General features: G+C 39.7%; 3 protein-coding genes across 4 annotated transcripts; all 3 read right to left on the bottom strand.

Moving 5' to 3' along the window:
- Positions 1-832: 832 nt before the first annotated feature.
- On the bottom strand, positions 833-3608 carry LOC103462677 (trans-1,2-dihydrobenzene-1,2-diol dehydrogenase-like). 2 transcript variants are annotated; one of them, XM_081605421.1, is made up of 8 exons: positions 3460-3608; positions 2781-2892; positions 2493-2656; positions 2107-2178; positions 1926-1995; positions 1727-1851; positions 1467-1617; positions 833-1298 (listed from the first exon to the last, which is right to left on the bottom strand). In XM_081605421.1, the coding sequence occupies exons 1-8, from the start codon at positions 3547-3549 to the stop codon at positions 1189-1191; spliced, it is 894 nt and encodes a 297-aa protein (XP_081461547.1). In that variant the 5' UTR covers positions 3550-3608; the 3' UTR covers positions 833-1188. The 2 variants fall into 2 exon arrangements, with proteins under 2 accessions (XP_081461547.1, XP_081461546.1); XM_081605420.1 differs by having other exon boundaries at positions 1926-2178.
- A 329-nt stretch (positions 3609-3937) lies between these two features.
- On the bottom strand, positions 3938-9455 carry LOC145551160 (trans-1,2-dihydrobenzene-1,2-diol dehydrogenase-like). Its single transcript, XM_081605419.1, has 7 exons — positions 9318-9455; positions 8505-8616; positions 7797-7960; positions 7431-7683; positions 6650-6774; positions 6362-6512; positions 3938-4957 (listed from the first exon to the last, which is right to left on the bottom strand). Exons 1-7 carry the CDS (start codon positions 9405-9407, stop codon positions 4848-4850), a joined length of 1005 nt encoding a protein of 334 aa, XP_081461545.1. The 5' UTR covers positions 9408-9455; the 3' UTR covers positions 3938-4847.
- A 2828-nt stretch (positions 9456-12283) lies between these two features.
- LOC103462745 (trans-1,2-dihydrobenzene-1,2-diol dehydrogenase-like) lies at positions 12284-21194 on the bottom strand. Its single transcript, XM_081605422.1, has 8 exons — positions 20813-21194; positions 15619-15772; positions 14969-15080; positions 14636-14799; positions 14271-14523; positions 13451-13575; positions 13163-13313; positions 12284-12711 (listed from the first exon to the last, which is right to left on the bottom strand). The coding sequence occupies exons 2-8, from the start codon at positions 15706-15708 to the stop codon at positions 12602-12604; spliced, it is 1005 nt and encodes a 334-aa protein (XP_081461548.1). The 5' UTR covers positions 15709-15772; positions 20813-21194; the 3' UTR covers positions 12284-12601.
- Between the last annotated feature and the right edge of the window lie 71 nt (positions 21195-21265).

The following is a 21265-nucleotide window of genomic DNA, read 5'->3' on the forward strand; positions in this document are numbered from 1 at the left end:
TGGATGATACTCTGATGTCCCATTCTCCTGAAGGCAGCACAGAGCTGCACCACCAGAAACTCACAGAAACACTGAAGAGAAGAAGAGTTATGATTAATGTAGTTATAGTTCTATCCATGTTTTAATGTTACAGAGCTCAGTCGTTTTGCTAATAGTTCAAAGTTTAAACTGGCAGGTTGTACATCTTTTATCTGGTCATTTTGTGGAATATTTAACAACTAGAAAATGGCACAGAATAAGAATATTTTTTCCACTCTGGCTGCTGTTAGGCCTACCGCTTTTAACTTGAATGTTCATTGCATTTTTCGTAGACGCCTGTGAAAATAATTTCTATTCCCATGACTTTTTTTGTTCCCTGGGAAATTATTTTTGATGATACAGAAACAAGCATAAAAATCAAAACATCTACAATAGTGATAGTAATATTAATGATAAAATAATAATCAGTGCAAAGTAGCCTGCAAATTCTTTGGTGGGGGCGGTGAGGGACCTGGATAAAGGCTGGGGGGGGGCGCTGGGCCAAAAAAGGTTGAGAAACACTGATCTAGACTGAACACCTCACAGCAATAAAAGTTTATATATCTGTGATACGAGTAACTCAATTACAGAACTACATCTTTAAAAACATTACTTTGAGACACCTGTGTATTTTTAATTACATCAATATTAAATTCAACATAAATGCTATTCTATGCATTAAATTAAGTAAGCAGCAGTACAAATACCTGTTTCTGTTGAATGCATTTGTGCAATTTTGTTTGTGAACATTAAAACCATACTTTTTTTTCCCAAGGAGTAAGAGTAAGAATCTTAATCAATCCCAAGTGAAACATTTTACACTGTTATATTATAAAAACTTGTATTAGAAGTCTTCATTTAGACATGATTAAAAGTGCTTCTGTTTACAGTCATGGTACATTCATTGAGGTTTTGATTGCTTCAAAGCCTTTTACAGATATTGTTGATTCTTAAACATGCAGCAAAATTCACAAAATCCTGAGCCAATATAAGGTCGGATTAGCAAACAGCTATGCGTGAGGTATTTCTTATTTAACACAGAACTTGTGAGGTCATCAAAAAATTGGGAACATTGCTGTAGTGTCTAAGTACAAAGTGCAGCTGGATCACAGTAATCAGGTCATTTTCAGTTATTCTTCAATCAAAGTGTGGATACCGAGTGTAAAACATTTACAGGCAGTCTTGGCTGTACACCACGCCCACCTGCCTACGAATCTCATCCTCCAGTTCAATCAGCAGAAGAGAGTCAGAGTGAGACATAACTGGACTCTCCTTCAGCCCTGCAGGGACAAATAGAGGCACAGTCACATTGTGTAACTAATGATTATTTGCATTAAGTCTTAGTCACAAGGTGCCAGGACTTGTGACTAAGACAAGTCCTGGCATCTCTGCAATATTTTATTATGCAGAGAGATATGTTGGTGTAGATATGCTAAATTTCTACTTACCTTTGAGCAAACACTGTCGGACCTCCTCTGCTTCATAACGCATTCCTGTGCCATTGTGGAAGTTCAGAGGCAAACAGGGTTCTGGCAAGGGGTACTGGGTCTCCTTTCCATTCACAATTAAAGATGTGGGGCACCACATCCAGGAAGGGATCTCAAAAATATAAAAAAAGAAAAAAAGACAATACACAAAATACCATAAAATCTCCCATTTACATCACATTTAATTGTGGACTCAAAATAACGTGACCTTGATGATTTACCTGAATTGTGCCCTTGGTTCCAACAATAATGGCGTCATTGGGAAGCTTCATGCTCGAAGAGTAAGTAAACACTGCCATTCTCTTCTCAGAGAACTTCAGAGTGACAATTACAGTCTCATCAACCCCTGGAATTACGAGAGTATAAATGCTATGACAGACAAAGGCGTAATATTTAAATAGAACTTATCTCTCTAGGTACCTGTGTCCAGGCAGACCCCGGTAGCCTGGATGCTCTCTGGCCTCTCTCCATTGTACACCATACACACAAACTGCAAGCAGTACATGCCAAGACTCAACAGAGCTCCTCCACCCAACTCCTTCTCTACTAATCTTGGCTTGTGCAACAAGGGAATGCCAAACTCTGACCGGATCATCTTCACCTCTCCTATCTCCCCCTGAGCCAGCAGCTTTCTAACTTCTGCAGAAACTGGGAAGAAACGGGTCCACACGGCCTGGAGACAAGGGATGAATGAATATTAACCAGCTGGAATTAGGAATATATGACACCAATTTGTAACATCCAATGTCTTTTTTTTTACTTTTAGAGCAATTCTTTTTTATTGATTACTTTAAGGTTTACATGAATGGCAACCAAACAGCAAAAACAAAAACTGCATCCAAAAGGAATAATCATCTTCACCTCTCCTATCTCCCCCTGAGCCAGTAGCTCAGGGGGAGATAACCAATGATGGAATGACAAGATAGTACTTTTGTACCTGCCCAGTAACCAAAGTACATGCTGATCTATGGTCTACTGGTAGTTTACCTCCATGAGGAAGACTTGGTTCCTTTTGGCAGAGTCCAGAATCTCTTTCACCTCCTTGGTGTTCATGGCCAGCGGCTTCTCACACAGAACATTCTTTTTGGCATTCATGAAGAGCAGACAGGCCTTCAGATGGTGTGGGTGGATGTTCCCAATATACACCACATCTATGCAAACATTTGAAAATGAAAGCCAGACAGAATAGTAAAATAATAGACTACTCAATTTGTCATAACATTTACTTTGATGTGGATTATGTACATAAACAAAACATAACAGATGGACACTGACCTACATCTGGATCTCTGGCCAGCTCCTCATAGCTGCCGTAAGCCTTAGAGATGTTGTGTTTTCTGGAAAATTCCTGAGCGTCCTCCAATTTACGAGCCGCAACAGCCACAACCTGTGAAGTCACAGATGATACACATGAATTATAAATACTTTAGAGGGAAATTGTTGTTTTTTATAAAGTAAAGACAGCCATTCCATTTGATTAAAAATCGTTTTGAGGCCTTAGATCTTTTTGGCACTTTCACTTATCATCCAGCAGAGGGCATCATTCATATAAACTCAATTTGTTTCATAGTTGAAAGAAAGTGACGTTTGCCTGACTGGTCCTGTAAAAATGCATGACTGAGGCCGTTCAATTTTAATGTTAATTTCCAGTTATCCGTTACTTCCAGACTCATTTTCCAGAAAAAGCTTCACGTGTCCTATTCAGTACCATCCGGTAGAAAGTTTGACAGCTTAGCAGTTAATCAAAATGCAAACGTTTTACAAAATAATTGACTGTCGTCTGCTTCATTTAGACACGGCTCAACATCATGCGTGCTTAATTGATAAAAAATATATCTTATAAAACGTACGACGGATTAAGTACCCGGAAGAATGTTACTGTGACATACAAAGAGGCGTGTTTCATCTAAATCACACGTGGGATTCATATCTCTGTTGCAGCAGGTGCACTCACCTGATGGTCTTCAGCAGGAAGAGTTTTCAGAGCCACAGTAAAGTCATGACTGATCTTCCCCGCGCCGCAGATTCCCCACCTGGTTGCCATGTTGCTCCAAAATGACTGTCGAGAACATTCACCGTTTTCCTCCACACGGGGGCGACAAAGTACTCATTCAAGATTTTTCATTTCAGGCCATTTTAGACGATTACGCAACTCTGCAAAGTCTAGTGATGTAAGGACTCATTGTCATGTTCTGCAACCACCTGTGGCACGATCTTTTTAACTTAAGACCGGTTTATTTATTTAAATGTTCTCTTAATTACCAATTTAAAGAAAACTGCAATTTTTAAGAAGTGAAAACTTGCTGCTGATATAATTCACATAAAACAAAAGCAAAAAAAGAAGTACTTTGTAACACAAATGTACCTTAAAGAACTCCTATATATATGCTGCTGAACAAACTTTCTTTAAAGATGGGTTAAAGAAGAACAGATTTGCCATTTTTAAGAAATTTGCTATAACATTTATTTCACAGATTGTCAAAGATTTTACATTTCATTTTTTTGTTGACAGTGTTCAGTGAGTATTAATAAATCTGTATACAAAGCTGGTGTGTAACATGTAAATATAAAGAGATAACACCTTCCTAACTGCTCTCGTGTGGTTGAGAGAGTTCATCTTGAGTGGTTTATATTTCAGAAATTAATAAGTTAATCAAAGTTGGAGGTCAAGCAGTAATTTTCTACAAAAATATAAACACTTTTTAATCACATGAAATAGACTACAGTGATCCCTCGCTGTAATGCGGTTCACTTTTCAAGGTCTTGCTGCTTTACGGATTTTTTGGTGCAGTTTTTTTCCCACACTGCATTGTGTTCTGCGTACTGATTGGCTAAACAGTCTCGGCGGTACTTCTCTACCTGTGTGCCAGTAATGTTACGGTATTTAAATATAAGTAATACATCTTGGCCACTCAGGAGATGAAAACTGAAACTTTGAATGCCTGCTGGAAAAACTGGCCAGAGGTGGCCCAAAGCCCGACCGGAGGCTCACTTGACGAGATCCATCGCTCTGCCGTAGATACAGCTGTGAATATCGCAAAGCAGCTTGGAGGACAGACGGTTTAAAAACATGACTCCGGCCATTAAGGCCCGATTGATGCACACGCACATCCGCTGACCTGAAAACAGGTTTTGTTCTTTGGTTTTAATGTAGAGTATTTAATTATGTATAATTGTAAAAAATAAAGGTAACTACTTCACGGATTTCACGTATCAAGGGTTATTTTCGGAATGCAACCCCCGCGAAAAACAAGGGATCACTGTACTCCTGAATTAAACATAATAAGATAGTCTCCATTATAAACTTCTTGTGTTCAATCACAGCATGAATAAGTCAAACATTTACTGGCAGTCCTGGCTGTACACCACTCCCACCTGCCGACGGATCTCATCCTCCATTTCAGCCAGCAGCAGAGAGTCAGCATGGGACATGACTGGACTCTCCTTCAGCCCTGCAAAGACAAACATACTGATGAGTCGGCTGCTACAGACACAAATGCTCCACAGAAGTTCAGAGATGGGAGAAGCTTATGCAGGTCACTTTTAAACCTCGTTTTACAAGATGTTAATTGTTCCCCTCTTTAGTTATGTTCTTGTCCAACCTTTTGTCAATACTTCCAATTTTTCCTATTTTCACATACACCCTCCTGCTGCATTGAACCACAAGCATCCCATATTTCATGACTATTCCTGAAGTGGCTCTTTTTAATATCTCAGCTATACGATGTTTGTAACTTGAAGTACATGAGTTCACAAAAAGACCTGAACTCATGGTTATATATTGGATATGTACAACATCCAATAACAAAATCTATTTATGTGGGTAAAGCCAACAAATCTAAGGATCTTTTGACAACTCTGGGATTACTACAACTTTTACACTAGTGTTTACAATAAAGAAAAGGTAGTGGAAATGTTTGTCTTCATCATTGCTGCTCTCCATCAGCATGTTTCTGTAATAGCAGTGTCATTGTATTGTTTATCATTTATCACGAAAAATATTTCAAGATAAGAATTTAGATTTATCGACTCCATTAAAAAACTGGCAATATTATCAGATATGTTATTTTTACTTTTTTCTCTAATGTTAATCAATAAATATTAGCAGAGCTGCTTGATGCCATTAGCTGGTGTTTACAAAGCAGTTAATCCAGGAAACTCAGTGATTATTCTTGGAGTTGTTCGCCCCCAACAAAAATAAAGAAGACTGTAGATGTTGGCTTCATCACAAGTATTAAGACGGTTTCTAAACAGATATATTTGGTGTTTGAACTGTTAAAATAGGCAGTAATTATACTTGCTTTTGGAGGGGAGCAGAAATTAGTGGATTTTAGCCACTTGGTCACAAACATCACAAATCCTAAGAGTTCAGAATATCGCCAAAAACTGTCTGGGTTGCAACAATTGTTAGCTACCCAAGTAACATGCCTTACGTATTTCGGGACACTTTATATCCATTACGCATAATATTGTTTTACAAGGTGAAGTGGTGAAAAATGCTCTCATATTTAATTTTTTTTAAATACTGATCGATAATTGACTGGTAGATCTTCCAAACCATTGCTAAATATTAATGATTTCCTTTAGAAATTATTATGTTTCTATTTATGTACGATACACAGAGTGTCTGTTTATGCTCCACTATATTGAACAGTGATTCAACTCTGCTGAATCTTGTCTGCTTGCGTTTATGAAAAGCCATCCCCACAAATCACAACTCTTCAGTTTTGTTTGCTTTGATTATACAGAAACAGTAGGTTCAAGCACAACATTATCTTCTGTGATGGTTCTGGAATCTTAGATTTTGCAGCTCATGGTACCAGACCTACAGAATTAAAATGCTGATGTCTCATTACCCTTGAGCAGACATTGGCGGACCTCCTCTGCTTCGTAACGCATCCCTGTGCTGTAGGTAAAGTTGAGAGGCAAGTAGGGTTCAGGTACCGGATACTGGGTCTCCTTCTCATTAACAACCAATGATGTGGGGCACCACATCGGTGAAGGGACCTGCAGCATGTGCATCGGATTAAAGTCAAACCAGTGCTTGAAGACGCTTCTAATTTCTTCTACATAAAAACACTCAAACTACTAAACATACTCAATGGTCTTTTTGAATTGTTGCCATGCCATCTTTGGTAACCTACCTGGATTTTGCCTTTTGTCCCAGCAATAATGGCATCATTTTGAAGCTCAACCCCAGCAGAGCAGGTAAACGTCGCCATTCTGTTTTTAGAATACTTAAGAATGACAGCAACACTCTCATCCACTCCTACAGGGAGAAGAATATACAACAGTGTAGATAAAAGATGCTAAAACTCAAAATAACAGCCACAAAAGCTGAAAATAAAGAGCTGTAAGCCAATTTAGAGTTTCTACAAGGTCTATAAGGAGGTGAACATAGTATTGGGAACATTCTAATTAGATTACATTTCTGCTACATCAGATTTGTAAGGTATGAAATGATCAATTTTCTAAGTCTGACTTGATGTACTTATTCATTTTAATTTATGATGGTTAATCTACATTTTCAAAAAAAAGTTTATAGACAGCTCATGGTTTGTATGAAAGCTGAAGATGCATCAATCCGACTTTTCCTATTAAAAACCAAACTCCTACCAAAAATGGTAGTTTGGTTCTTACTTTTGAAACATTTAAACAGGGGGAAACATGTTTTAGAATTTGACCAATCAAATCAGAGACAAGTTAACATTTTCTGATTTCAATATTTGACAAGTTCATCAGTGAGAAGTCTCAAGTCAAAATTAAATGTAAGCAGCTTTTATTTTCAATATTCATCCCAGGAGGAATCTGCACACAAATATAAAATCTTAACTCACTTGAGTGTAAAGTAATACCTCATATAATGTCACTGAATTGGCACAACCTCTGAGGTTACATGAAAGCCTCATCCTGTTAACTCCTTACCAGTTTCCAGGCAGATCCCGCTGGCTTGGATACTCTCCGGTTTCTCTCCTTTGTACACCATACTTATGAATTGAAGGCAATAGATACCAAGATCTAGTAATGCGCCTCCGCCGAGGTCCTTCTGAACCGATCTTGGCACATCCAACAGTGGCACACCAAAGTCTGCACGGACCATCTTCACCTCTCCTATCTCCCCCTTAGCCAGCAGCTTTCTGATCTCCACAGAGGCTGGGAAAAAACGGGTCCACACAGCCTGGAGAGAAAACATGTTTTAAACTGTTTAACTTTTGAAGGTCTTCAAGCTTGCAATAGTAAACTGTATACAGAGAAATAATATTTTTCGTTCCTGGTTTGCTACATGCTCACCTCCATGAGGAAGACGTTCTTCTTTTTGGCAGAGTCCAGAATCTCTTTCACTTCCTTGGTGTTCATGGCCAGCGGCTTCTCACACAGAACATTCTTTTTGGCATTTATGAAAAGTTTACAGGCCTTCAGATGGTATGGGTGGATGACTCCAACATACACAACATCTGCACACAAGTCAAACATAACGCCCTCTTCAATATTTTTCAGAAATAACAGTATGAAATTGTCAGGTTTAAGCTACCTAAAATGACACTTTGACATAAACACAAAGAAGAGGGAGACAAGTGATTAAATTTTACTCATGAGGAGCATCAGTTACCGTCTCCACCTTGCTCTGAAGCTCTCATCCATCGCTACACCTCTTATTACAAATTGGGTGTGTTCTAGTTACAGAGTATGCAAACTGCTAAGAAGGGGTAGGAAAACAGCTGCAAACATTACAATGACCCCTCTCATCTTCTCGTATTGCCTTAAGCGCTGGGTTACAACCTTTTGGCCTTTATCTGTTTCTCCAGATAAAGGCCACAACATCTGCACAGTTCAAACACAACGCTGCCTGATACTCTTCAATCTTTTTCAGAAATAACAGTATGAAATATTGAGAAAATTAAAACTGGATAAAAGAAAACATTTAATATAGAGCAGGAGGTATTGTTCAGGTTCGAAATTAAAAATAAACTGAAAAACCTCTGGCAGATGGACACTGACCTATGTCTGGATCTCTGGCCAGCTCCTCATAGCTGCCGTAAGCTCGAGAGATGCTGTGTTTACTGGCAAACTCCTGAGCATCTTCCAATTTACGAGCTGCAACAGCTACAACCTGCAAATACAGTCAGTTACAGTACAACCACCTTCCTGAGGATCTCAGTACACATTGCAAAAGTATTAAACTCCATTGAAATCTGTGGCATTTTGACATGATGGACAATATTTTCTAACTAAATGTTCTTTTGTTCCTTTTACAGCACATTGCAACAGCATAACTGACCTCTATCACAATTTATCATGTTACAACAATAAATGTTTATCCATTTTATATTACTAACACAACATGGGGCATAAATATGCAGTGATGTGCTGCATTTTTTATTTTTTTTTTACAGTACTCCCTTAAAAAGCTTGTTGCAATCCTCATCCGTAAGATGATTTTTGAAGTGCATTATTTATTTTATTTTTTTAATAGAGAAACAGCTAGACTTCCCTGTACGACCAAACCCATATTGTCTGTCCTCCTTTTCCCCATATGGGGCCCACCTAGCTGGCTGGGAGGGTAAGAACTTCTACTGTTTGTAAAATTAAATGTCGACCACGGTCAGCAATTTGCAACTTTGTATACAACTCGCTAAAATCTACTGCGTGCAAATTTTAAGCCTGTCCGCTCAGCTGGGAAGCAAAAAACTGATTTTTAACAGAACTTTTACTCAGACAATAACTCGTAGAAATCCCGTCTGTCTGCCATGACAACTCCTGCTTTGCACCGAAAGACAGTGTTTGATTTTCACTGCATCTTAACAAACCCACCTGATGGTCTTCTGCAGGAAGAGTTTTCAGAGCCACAGTGAAGTCATGACTGATCTTCCCTGCGCTGCAGATTCCCCACCTGGTTGCCATGTTGAATCAAGTGTCCTCAGCTTCTTCTTCTTCTTCTTGGTTTTACTGGCGGTTGGCAACAAACTGTTACTAGCATTACCGCCACTTACTGGTATAGAGTGTGGTTCGTGATGGTCTTTATCCATCTCTGTGTCTACGCATCTAATTATATATACACGTATATTACACAAAAAAATTAATGTATAAAACTAATAATAATAATAATCAGTGATTCTTTAGAAAAGGGACACAACAGGTCCTATGGATAAAGCACAAAATTTGAATAAAATATACACAAAATATATATTTTTTTCAAATATCTGACTAAACTAACCTGTGTCATACGAGCACAACAATGTATATTTTCCTGGTGTTTGCTGAATATTTTATTTTATTTTAAACATTGTAGTAGGTAGATGATCTCTACTTCCTCTCCTCTGCCCCTAATGTCATTTTCTGTCCTGGGTGAATACAATGTTTCACACTTAATGATTAGTCGGTGACGGTGTGTTTTTCGCAGGTTCTTTAATCGTTGAACACTGTTGATAGACAATGGCGACAGTGAGCGCCTCGGGTGACCAGCTTTTACTGAGCTACATTTTCCGTTGGCCCGCTGAGTCAGGAGCGCTCACTGTGCTCTATGTGCCCCCTGGCGGCGAACTGTTGCAACTTGCAGTCCAATGCATTTCCCATCTCGATGGGAATCCCATCTTATAGTCTTAAGAATATAGTAAAATAAAGATTAGAAAAGTCAGAAAAACAGAAGTATTTAAACAAAGTAAGAAAAGTTAGGGGGTGCAATCGTCTCTAATGTTCACTCTGTCACAACAACTAACACCTGTTTCCGGATTTCATCCATGATTTCTGTCAGTAGGACGGGGTCAGCTAGAGGCATCCGTGGGTTCTCCTTCAGTCCTGCACAAACAGACGAGCAAAGCAGGATGATCAGAAAGTGAGACAGAAACACAGCAAAATTTATGAATATATTCATAATGAAGCGAACAGTGTGGTAAAGCAGGGATAAAAAGATTATTCGAGTTGTGTAAACTCCCCTCACTCTGCCAGTAGAGGACGCTGTGTCGTCAGTAGAGTTAGCGTTCTCTCCCTGGCTCTCAGGATTTGACACGACTCATGTAAATGGTATTGGGCCTGTCCTGATAAAGCTGCCTATACCACAAGTCCTGTTAGCCATAGGGATCACCAATTACTCTATGGAATTATTTTTTTTAGTTTAAGCAAACTGTAAAAGTTACTTTTGCTGTATTTCCGTGTAATCGCCTCTGGTACTGAAAAAAAAGTCCTACAGGTGAGAGGAGAATAGGTGTAACCCAGCAGGGTAAGTGCAACTTGAATTGGTGTGAAGCAACAAATTGGTTCTGTGGTGCTTGTGTCAGGAGCCAGTAAAGAGAACAGTGAGAGCAGAGGCTCAGGTGGTCAGAGTGGGACAGGATTTGGACGGGGTCCGACCTCTCTGCCCTGGGATCCCCTCATTTCACCCTCATCCTCAGCTGAACCATGAGTAGCCGCTGAAAATAAAACGCTTAAAGCTCAACTGATTTTAATTTCTATTAAAAATTGGCTGGCATTTGATTTTTTCCTTTCCTTCAGCCTCCTCTGCTCAGCCCGAGGATATCAGTGGACGGTAAAGATGGCTGATGAGCTTTAAAAAACCTTGACATGTGGATGGAAGGAAGCACCTCATTAATTCAGCCGACAGTACGATTGCCTTCCACTTTTACAGCTTCACATTTATGTATCAATTAGTTTATTTCTGGGTCTGCGTCTTTATTCCAGAGTCTTGGAAGAATAGCGTTCCTTCTGGATCACATGGTCTCAAGTTTCTTCACAGGTGGTGTGGATCTTTTTGCCATCAGAAGTGGTTGATCATAACAGACAGTTTAGTGTCACACATGGTCACATCACTTAATCTGAGCATCTTGCTGCCAGAAACATTCTTCGTCATTAGCAGTGGCTATTTATTGCTGTAACAATGAAAAATTGTAATGAAACAGAACAAAGGAGAGTTAGGGATTTTAGAATGTTTTTTTATACACTTGTTCTTTGCTGGAATAGTCATGGTAGATGCTATAAAAAGTCTCTGTTGTCATGAATCAGTTCTGTGCTTCATTAACAACTTTAAGTTAATGAGAAATAAAAAGGACCAGAAAGAGGCTTTCTAATCCTATTGTGATTGATAGTTATGAACAGGGTGTTTTCCACCCTCCCCCTGGATGTCACAGTAAATGAGATACATTTTTGCTCTGTGGGTGTTAATCAAATGGGAGAGAGAAACTATATTGCAGCAGTTACAGGAGCAACATCCTGCCATCATTTCCGTCTCAAGGTCACTGCAAAGGAAGGATGACTGACTGAAACCAGCACAAGGAGGTGCCAGCCATTTTGAAAAATTCTAAGAAGGGCAGAGGGAACTGTGAAGCAAGGCGTAATGAGTCATTTTGTCAGTGCTACACCATGTTGAAATGTGTACACTGGATTTTTTTTCCCCATTAAAAATGTGATTGAGGGAAACAGGAGAAAGCAGAAATGTGAGCCACTCCCTTTGAGAGCCAAATCTTTAACTCTACAAAGTCTAGTGATGTAAAGACTCATTGTCATGTTCTGCAACCAGCTGCGGCACAACCATTTTTTTAAACTTATGACCAGGTTGGTTTATTCATTTATATTTTCTCTTAATTACCAATTCAAAGACAACTGCAATTTTTCAGAAAAGATAACTTGCTGATATAATATAAAAAGCGAAAAAGTCTCTACAGTCCGCTTTTACACAAACAAAATTTAACACATTCAACTATATGTACATATACTGCTGAACACACTTTAAAGATGGGTTAAAGAAAAACATTTGCCTTTTGTTTAGAACTTTGCTATAACATTTATTTCACAGATCAAAGATTTTACGTTTCATTTCATTGTTGACAGTGTTCAGTGAGTATTAATAAATCTGTATACAAAGCTGGTGTGTAACATGTAAATATGAAAAGGTAACAGCTTCCTAACTGCTCTCATGTGCTTGAGAGAGGTCATCTTGAGTGGTTTATATTTCAAAAGTTAATCAAAGTTGGAGGTCAAGCAGTGTTATTTTTCTACAAAAATATAAACACTTCTTAAATCACATGAAATGAACTATTCTTGAAATAAACAGTAAGTCATTGTAAACTGGTTGTATTTAATCACAGCATGAAAAAGTCGAACTTTTACTGGGAGTCCTGGCTGTACACCACTCCCACCTGCCGGCGGATCTCATCCCCCATTTCAGCCAGCAGCAGAGAGTCAGCATGAGGCATGACTGGACTCTCCTTCAGCCCTACAAAGACAAACATACTGATGAGTCGGCTGCTTCAGACACAGATGCTCCACAGAAGTTCAGAGATGGGAGAAGCTTATGCAGTTGCCTTTTAAACCCTGTTTTACAAGATGTTAATATTTCACTTCAATTATGTTCTGTCCAACTTTGTCAGTACCTCCTATTTTTCCTTTTATTCCCCATATAAACCATTGAAACCCAAGCATCCCATACTTCAAGACTTTTCCTAAAGTATTCACCACTATATTGAACAGTGATTTAACTCTGCTGAATCTTGTGTGCTTGCATTTATGAAACTGTTTTGACAGAAGCCATTCCCACAAATCACAACTCAGTTTGGATTATACAGAAACAGTAGCTTCAAGCACAACATTATCTTCTGTGATGGTTCTGGAATCTTAGATTCTGCAGCTCATGGTACCAGACCTACATAATGCTGATGTCTCATTACCCTTGAGCAGACATTGGCGGACCTCCTCTGCTTCGTAACGCATCCCTGTGCTGTTGGTAAAGTTGAGAGGCAAGTAGGGTTCAGGTACCGGATATTGGGTCTCCTTCTTATTAACAACCAATGATGTGGGGCACCACATCGGTGAAGGGACCTGGAGCATGTGCATAAGATTAATGTCAAACCAGTGCTTGAAGACACTTCTAATTTTTTCTACATAAAAACACTCAAACTACTAAACATACTCAACGGTCTTTTTGAATTGTTGCCATGCCATCCTTGGTAACCTACCTCTATTATGCCTTTTGTCCCAGCAATAAAGGCTTCACTGTGCAGCTCAACCCCAGCAGAGCAGGTGAACGTTGCCATTCTGTTTTTAGAATACTGAAGAATGACAGCAACACTCTCATCCACTCCTACAGGGATGAGAATATACAACACAGTGTAGTGAAAAGATGCTAAAACTCAAAACACAGCCGCAAAAGCTGAAAACCTTTGGGAACATTCTAATTAGATAACATTTATTTTATATTAGGTTTGTAAGATATAAAATGATCAATTTTCTAAGTCTGACCTGATGTACTTGTTCATTTAAATTTGTAAAAATAAAAATGAATAAAACAAAAAAAAAAAATCATTTTTTGACTTTTTACATTAGTTTTATGGCATTTCAGAACTTCTATGTGCAGAGAAAGGTTGCAATATATGTAACTACAGTAGGGAATTATTTACTGTAACAAAGCCAGAAAACATCGACAGCTCAACGTTTGTGTGAAAACTGAAGATACATCAATCAGAATTTTCCTATTAAAACCAAACTCCTACCAAAATGGTAGTTTGGTTCTTACTTTTGAAACAATCAAATAGGGGGGGAAACGTTTTAGAATTTGATTAAGCAAATCAGAGACAAGTTAACATTTTCTGATTTCAATACTTGATAAGTTGAGTGAGTCTCAGGTCATAATATAAAAAGTAAGCAACTTTTCAATATTCATCCCAGGATGAATCTGCACACAATTACAAACATCTTGTGTAAAGTAATACCTCACATGTCACTGAATTGGCACAGCCTCTGAGGTTACATGAAAGCCTCATCCTGTTAACTCCTTACCAGTTTCCAGGCAGACCCCGCTGGCTTTAATACTCTCTGGCTTCTCTCCATTGTACACCATACTTATGAATTGAAGGCAGGAGATGCCAAGACCTAGTAATGCTCCTCCACCGAGGTCCTTCTGATCTGATCTTGGCACGTGGAATAGTGGCACACCATACTCCGCACCGACCATCTTCACCTCTCCTATCTCCCCCTGAGTCAACGACTTTCTGATCTCCACAGAGGCTGGCAAAAAACGGGTCCACACAGCCTGGAGAGAAAACATGTTTTAAACTGTTTAACTTTTGAAGGTCTTCAAGTGTGTAATAGTAAACTGTATACAGAGAAATAATATTTTCCTTCCTGGTTTGCTTCATGCTCACCTCCATGAGGAAGACGTCATTCTTTTTGGCAGAGTCCAGAATCTCTTTCACTTCTTTGGTGTTCATGGCCAGTGGCTTCTCACACAGAACATTCTTTTTGGCATTTATGAAAAGTTTACAGGCCTTCAGATGGCAGGGGTGGATGACTCCAACATACACAACATCTGCACACAAGTCAAACACAGCACTTAATGATACTCTTCAATATTTTTCAGAAATACCAGTATGAAATAGAGAAAATTAAAACTGGATAAGAAAACATTTAATACTGAGGTATTGTAAAAGTTCAAAATTAAAAATAAACTGAAAAACCTCTGGCAGATGGACACTGACCTACATCTGGATCTCTGGCCAGCTCCTCATAGCTGCCGTAAGCCTGAGAGATGTTGTGTTTTCTGGAAAACTCCTGAGCGTCCTCCAATTTACGAGCCGCAACAGCCACAACCTGTGAAGTCACAGATGATATACAATAACTCTAAATACTTTAGAGGTAAATCGTTATTTTCTTATTTGGTAAAGACATCCATTCCACTTTATTAAAAATCCTGCACAAGTAATCTGTTTTTAGGCCTTACATCTTTTTTGCACTTTCACTTGTCATCCAGCAGAGGGCATCATTCACATAAACTCACTGTTTCAGTTTTAAAAAAGTGACATTTGCCTGACTGGTCCTGTAAAAATGCATGACTGAGGCTGTTGAATTACATTTTTAATTTTAAGTTCTCCATTACTCCCAGACTCATTTTTCAGAAAAGTCTACATGTGTCCTATTCTGTACTATCCGGTAGAAAGTTTGGAAGCTTGGCAGTTAATACAAATGCAAACGTTTTACAAAATCATTGACGGTCGTCTGCTTCATTTAGCTCAACATCATGCGTGCTCAATTTATAAAAAAATATACATCTTACAAGAAGTATAAGGAAGTAGTGTTTCATCTAAATTACACGTCGGATTTATATCTCTGTTGCAGCAGGTGCACTCACCTGATGGTCTTCAGCAGGAAGAGTTTTCAGAGCCACAGTAAAGTCATGACTGATCTTTCCTGCGCCGCAGATTCCCCACCTGGTTGCCATGTTGAATCAAGTGTCCTCAGCTGTCTCTGCCCTCACAAGGTAGCGCCACCGTAGTAGGCGTTCACTGTCACCAGATGTAGAGAGAGCACCAATTTCTTTTTATATGGTCGGTCTTCTAGTAACGTCACACTAATGATGACTTGCACGCGCATTTAATATGTGAACAGCATGGATGCTTGGAAACCATTCCAGTCAAATTGATTAATTTTATATGGACAAGTAGATACAACTAATGTTTAGACATTAGCATAGCCATCTCTAACCTTTCAACACTGTTGCGGACATAAATTATATTTATTGTTGTTTGGGAAAAAGTAAAGAATTGTCTTTGAAAAGTATATTCATTTCTTGTTTTCATTATATCATATGTTGCTCCATAGCTGATGTGGGCTTAAGGCAACTTTTAGTGAAAATCTTCAACCTCGTTGCAAAAACAGTGATTTTGTAATGAGGTTGAATGTTGGAGTCTTGTCAACACCGACACCGTAACATCGCGGTAGCAACCCTTGAACCCGTTGGTGGACACCTTCGGTGAGGGATGCTGTCAAGCTGAAGGAGTCCTATCTGGCCTTTTTGGCCTGTAGGACTCCAGAAGCAGCTGATGGGTACCAGCAGGCAAAGCGGCATGCGACCCAGGTGGTCGCTGAGGCAAAAATTCGGGCATAGGAGGAGTTTGGAGAGGCCATGGAGAAAGACTTCTGCACGGCTTCGAGGCGATTCTGGTTCACCATCCGGCGTCTCAGGAGGGGGAAGCAGTGCAGCACCAACACTGTGTATAGTGGTGATGGTGTGCTGCTGCCCTCAACTCGGGACATTGTGGACCGGTGGGCAGAATACTTCAAAGACCCACCAACATGCCTTCTATTGAGGAAGCTGAGCCTGGGGACTCTGGGTCAGGCTCTCCAATCTCTGGGAACGAGGTCATCGAGGTGGTTGAGAAGCTCCTCGGTGGCAGGGCCCCGGGGATGGTGGAGATCTGCCCGGAGTTCCTTAAGGCTCTGGATGTTGTAGGGTTGTGTTGGCTCACGCGACTCTGCAACATCGCATGGACATCGGGGGCAGTTCCCCTGGATTGGCAGACTGGGGTGGTGGTCCCCCTGTTCAAAAACGGGGACCGAAGGGTGTGTTCCAATTACAGGGGGGTCACATTCTTAAACCTCCCTGGTAAGGTCTATTCGGGGGTCCTGTCGGATAGTAGAACCTCGGATTCAGGAAGAGCAGTGTGGTTTTCATCCTGGTCGTGGAACACTGGACCAGCTCAACACCTTCAGCAGGGTCCTGGAGGGTGCATGGGAGTTTGCCCAACCGGTCTACATGTGTTTTGTGGACTTGGAGAAGGCATTCGACCGTGTCCCTCGGGGGGCTCTATGGGTATGTCCGGGAGTATGGGGTACCAGGTCCTTTGATACGGGCTATCAGGTCCCTGTATTACCGGTGTCAAGAGTCTGGTCCGCATTGCCTGCACTAAGTTGGGCTCGTTTCCGGTGAGAGTTGGACTCCGCCAAGGCTGCCCTTTGTCACTGATTCTGTTCATTACTTTCCTGGACAGAATTTCTAGGCGCAGCCGAGGTGTTGAGGGGATCCGTTTTGGTGGCCTTAGGATCGCATCTCTGCTTTTTGTGAATCATTGTATAAGTGTTTTTAAATACTTCCACATTTATAAATTAAGTCTTTTATAGACTAAAATTATAATCTCGGTCAATTAGTGGATCATTCTTTTACCAAAAGAAGAACTGAATGATGTTTATGAACATTTCAAAAACAGCTAGCAAAGGTAGATAAAATTTTGTGGTGGAAATAAAGGCTCAATATTCTATTCGTTTGTTTATTTCTTAAGTGTTTATGATTATTGGTTGTGATTATTCAGGCTGAAGAAATACTTTTGATACAAGCTCATGTATTATTTTTGTAATGTTTATTTTTTTCTTGATTTTAGGATGATTTTCTGAATTTGGGGTCTCAGGTTACTAAAAACGTACCACAAAACATTGTTTTTAAACAGCGCATCTATTGCATTGTTTTCTTGAACCTCCAAGAAAATATGTCTCCCCACCTTACACACGAAATCCCAAACATTAAAATGAATTTCTTTGCTACTTTGGTGGCTTTAAATTTAACCTCTTAACGGGATAATTTCATTCTTCTGAGTAAAACTCTATAAATTAAATTAATTCTTCCAGTTCCTTTGAGATCAACTGTCCCTTGATTAAAATAATTGTAAGTATATTTTATTTGATTGTGAATCATAATAAGACTGATAAGTAGAGCATGGCAACTTGAAATAAAAGGGCTTTTCATAAATCATGAAAATACATTTTAAAATAAACATTAAATCAGGCTTTTTAATGTTTTTGAATAATACCTCAAACTTTGCATTTAGTCCAACAAATATTAGTCTAATATTTGCTGTTATAAAAAATCATAACAATGCATCATGTTACGAGGTTGAACCCAGTGTAAAATTTGATCAGACTATAACAAGGTTGAACAGTCTAGCTGGCTTAACAACATTCCAACATTCAACACCGTTACAAAATCACTATTTTTGTAATGGGGTTGATGATTTTCCCTAAAAGTTGCCTTATGTCCACATCAGCAAGGATAATGGTTCCCAAACATTCTCTCCTGGGTCCTCCATATGGATTACAGATAGGGAGAGTTAGACTCTGGCTGAACAGTGTGTGTGCGTGTGTGTTGGGGGTTTGGAAGGTAGAAAGAATCTTAGAGACTCCTTGTTATCTGAGCCCCATCTCCAGACGAGTTTAATGGAGGTTGTGGGGGATTTACTTATTTTGGGGCAATTGCTGTAGCTGAACATAGACATCAGTAGCCTGCAGGCTACTTGTTAAACTTAAGGTGCTGTATTATTACCTAGTCATCTTTTAGCTAACATTGAGTTGAGTAAAGCTGTTGGATGCAGGCAGTCGGTTAGTTTGGGGAAAAACTGTGAAAAGTTCTTTGTGTATTGCTGGTTTGCTGCCATGATTCTAACATAAACCTGCGCAGCTCTACAAAGCAGCAGCAGGTTTCCGTCGCTGCCGCGCAGGTGTAAACACAGCGCGTGCGTCTTATCGCTCATGTTGCATTTGATGGCGGCTCGGAAAAACAGGTTACGACATGTTAACGGATTAAACAGTTTTAACTGCTGACAAAAGTGACAGAGGGCAAGAATATGGGAAGTGCAGATTGCAGAAGCCCCTAGTGTATCAAATTGACATAGGAATAACAGAAAGTTGGCCAGCGCACACAGCGTTCATCTTTTTTTTCCACACCGCTCCCCCCTGCAATGGCAAGCCCCACAGTTTGGGAACCTCTGAGCTAGGAGCAACATATGATATGAAAAGAAGAAATGAGTTTCAAATATCACTCTACGTTTTCCCCCAAACAACAATAAAATTTACATGCGTAACAAGCTGTATTACTAAATACCGTAACGTTACTGGCAAACAGGTAGAGAAGAAGCGCAAAGACTGTTTAGCCCAGTGGTTCCCAAACTTTTTCTCCTGTACCCCCCGCCCAGTGCTTTCAAAACTATTTCTCCCCCCGGGCTTACAAATAGCTGACTGGTTGAACGATGTGTATGAGCGAAGAGGGTGGGGGGCGGATTCTTAGCGACTCCCTGTTATACTCAGCCCCGGCTCCAGACGAACAAGGGGGGAGGGGGAATCAACTTTTTTGGGGGCAAAATGAATTGTATCTGAACATAGACATCAGTAGCCTACAAGCTACTTGTTGACAAGCTGTATTGATTTTAGCTAGCTAGTCACCTTTTACCTAACTTTACCTGCATCCAACAGCTTTACTCAACAGTCTGTTAGTTTGAGGGAAAAAAATGAAAAGTTCTTTGCGTTTTGCTGCCATGATTCTCACACCTGCGTAGCTCTACACAGCAGCAGCAGGTCTCCTTCAGTGCCACACAAACGTAAACCCAGCGCGAGCGACGTAGCGCTCATGTTGCGTTTAAAGGCGGCTCGGAAAAACAGGTTACGACATGTTAACGGATTAAACAGTTTTAACTGCTGACAAAATTTACAGAGGACACAGATATGGAAAGTGCGGAAGCCCCTACTGTATCAAATTGACAGAGGAATAAGAGAGTTGGCCATTCTAAGGTAAAAACCCAGCGTATAAAGCATTCCATGTTTTGGTTTTTATCATCCAGACGGCTTCCCGCGCCCCCTAAGAGGCGCGCTCCACAGTTTGGGAACATCTGGTTTAGCCAATCCAATCAGGACGCAGAACACAATACAGTGTAAAAAAAATTGCACAAAAACATCGGCGAAGCAGCGAGACCGTGAAAGATGAACCGCGCTATAGCGAGGGTTATTATACAGCTTCTTGTATAGGCAAGAAACTTTTCTAACACTTAAATTTCTTTACCGTGTGAGAGGGAAGAGAAATAAGTGATGTCACTTCCAGGGTACCGAGGAAATTGGACCAAAGCATTATTTATAAAAAATAAAAATAAAAAAAAGGAAGGATTGGCATGCTGTTACGGGATTGAAGAAATTTGTAGGGACATTATTAAAAAGTGCGATTTTATGAACAATTCATTTATTTTTCTCAGATTTCTTTTATCTAGGTTAAAGTTTACCAAAGATGGTACAAATAACAGTTACTGGGCATTATTTGACAAATATTGGTCAGCGAGGACATGCTCATTTGGCTGACCTCTACAACAACTCATAACATTTTTAAAAACATTTTTAAATATATTTGCATGTTGCAAATATATGGATATTTCCATTTCTTGATTTTCTCATAAAGGTGGTTTGCATTATATGAAAATATTTGAGATAAACCTGTGGGACACAAAATGCACCGAATTCAGAGAATGACCCCGATTCTGAGAGTACATACAGAAAACAACCGTGTTATAGGCTGCCGGCTGAGTCTTCTCCCCCAGGACAACATGACAAAAGGAGGGGGAGGGGGCTATGTCTCAACTTTCAAATAAGCAAAATAAACCCTTTTTACACAACATACCTGACGAGAACATACAGCAAACAACCGTATTATAGGCTGCCCGCTCCAAGTCCGACACAAACAATAATTAACAGATCTATAAATAAACTGGATGCATTTAGATGAAAACAATACTCACCTCTCCCACAGGACAACAGGTCAAAAGGGGAGGGTCCAAGGGGCGCAAACAATTTAAAGACAATACCACAGAAGAAGAAATATAAAGGAGGGGCTTCCGCTCTTAAAAACAATGACTAATTTTTAGAGGCGTTTCAGTCAGGTAAGGAACACTAGAAAGGACAAAAATGTATTGTGTAATTATAACAAGAGAAAGACAACTAGGTTACATAAAGACTCACTGTCATGTTCTGCAACCACCTGTTGCAAGACCATGATTTTTTTTTTTACATTTTCTCTTAACCCTCCAGTTGTCCTCATTTTCTGTGTATAGGGAAAACGCATTCAAATCTCGGTCATTTTGACCAGAGGACAACACCAATTTAAAGAAAACTGCATTTTTTCATAACTTGCTGCAGATACAATTCATATAAAACAAAATGGTAGTCTCCATTGTCCGCTTTTACACAAATTT

Source organism: Poecilia reticulata, chromosome 3 (genome assembly GCF_904066995.2).
Source record: "Poecilia reticulata chromosome 3, P_reticulata-male-v2, whole genome shotgun sequence".
NCBI classification, from domain to species: Eukaryota; Metazoa; Chordata; class Actinopteri; order Cyprinodontiformes; family Poeciliidae; genus Poecilia; species Poecilia reticulata.

Excerpts from the sequence above, each read along its gene's own strand:
- LOC103462677 (XM_081605420.1), bottom strand. The coding sequence starts at position 3,549 with ATGGCAACCAGGTGGGGAATCTGCGGCGCGGGGAAGATCAGTCATGAC. Across the intron at positions 2,657-2,780 it reads GGCCAGAGATCCAGATGTAG|ATGTGGTGTATATTGGGAAC; the intron begins GTCAGTGTCCAT and ends ATGTTTGCATAG. Across the intron at positions 1,618-1,726 it reads GAACCAAGGGCACAATTCAG|ATCCCTTCCTGGATGTGGTG; the intron begins GTAAATCATCAA and ends TATATTTTTGAG.
- LOC145551160 (XM_081605419.1), bottom strand. The coding sequence starts at position 9,407 with ATGGCAACCAGGTGGGGAATCTGCAGCGCAGGGAAGATCAGTCATGAC. Across the intron at positions 7,684-7,796 it reads AGAACGTCTTCCTCATGGAG|GCTGTGTGGACCCGTTTTTT; the intron begins GTGAGCATGTAG and ends TTTTCTCTCCAG. Across the intron at positions 6,775-7,430 it reads CGGGATCTGCCTGGAAACTG|GAGTGGATGAGAGTGTTGCT; the intron begins GTAAGGAGTTAA and ends TTCTCCCTGTAG.
- LOC103462745 (XM_081605422.1), bottom strand. The coding sequence starts at position 15,708 with ATGGCAACCAGGTGGGGAATCTGCGGCGCAGGAAAGATCAGTCATGAC. Across the intron at positions 14,800-14,968 it reads GGCCAGAGATCCAGATGTAG|ATGTTGTGTATGTTGGAGTC; the intron begins GTCAGTGTCCAT and ends ACTTGTGTGCAG. Across the intron at positions 14,524-14,635 it reads ATGACGTCTTCCTCATGGAG|GCTGTGTGGACCCGTTTTTT; the intron begins GTGAGCATGAAG and ends TTTTCTCTCCAG.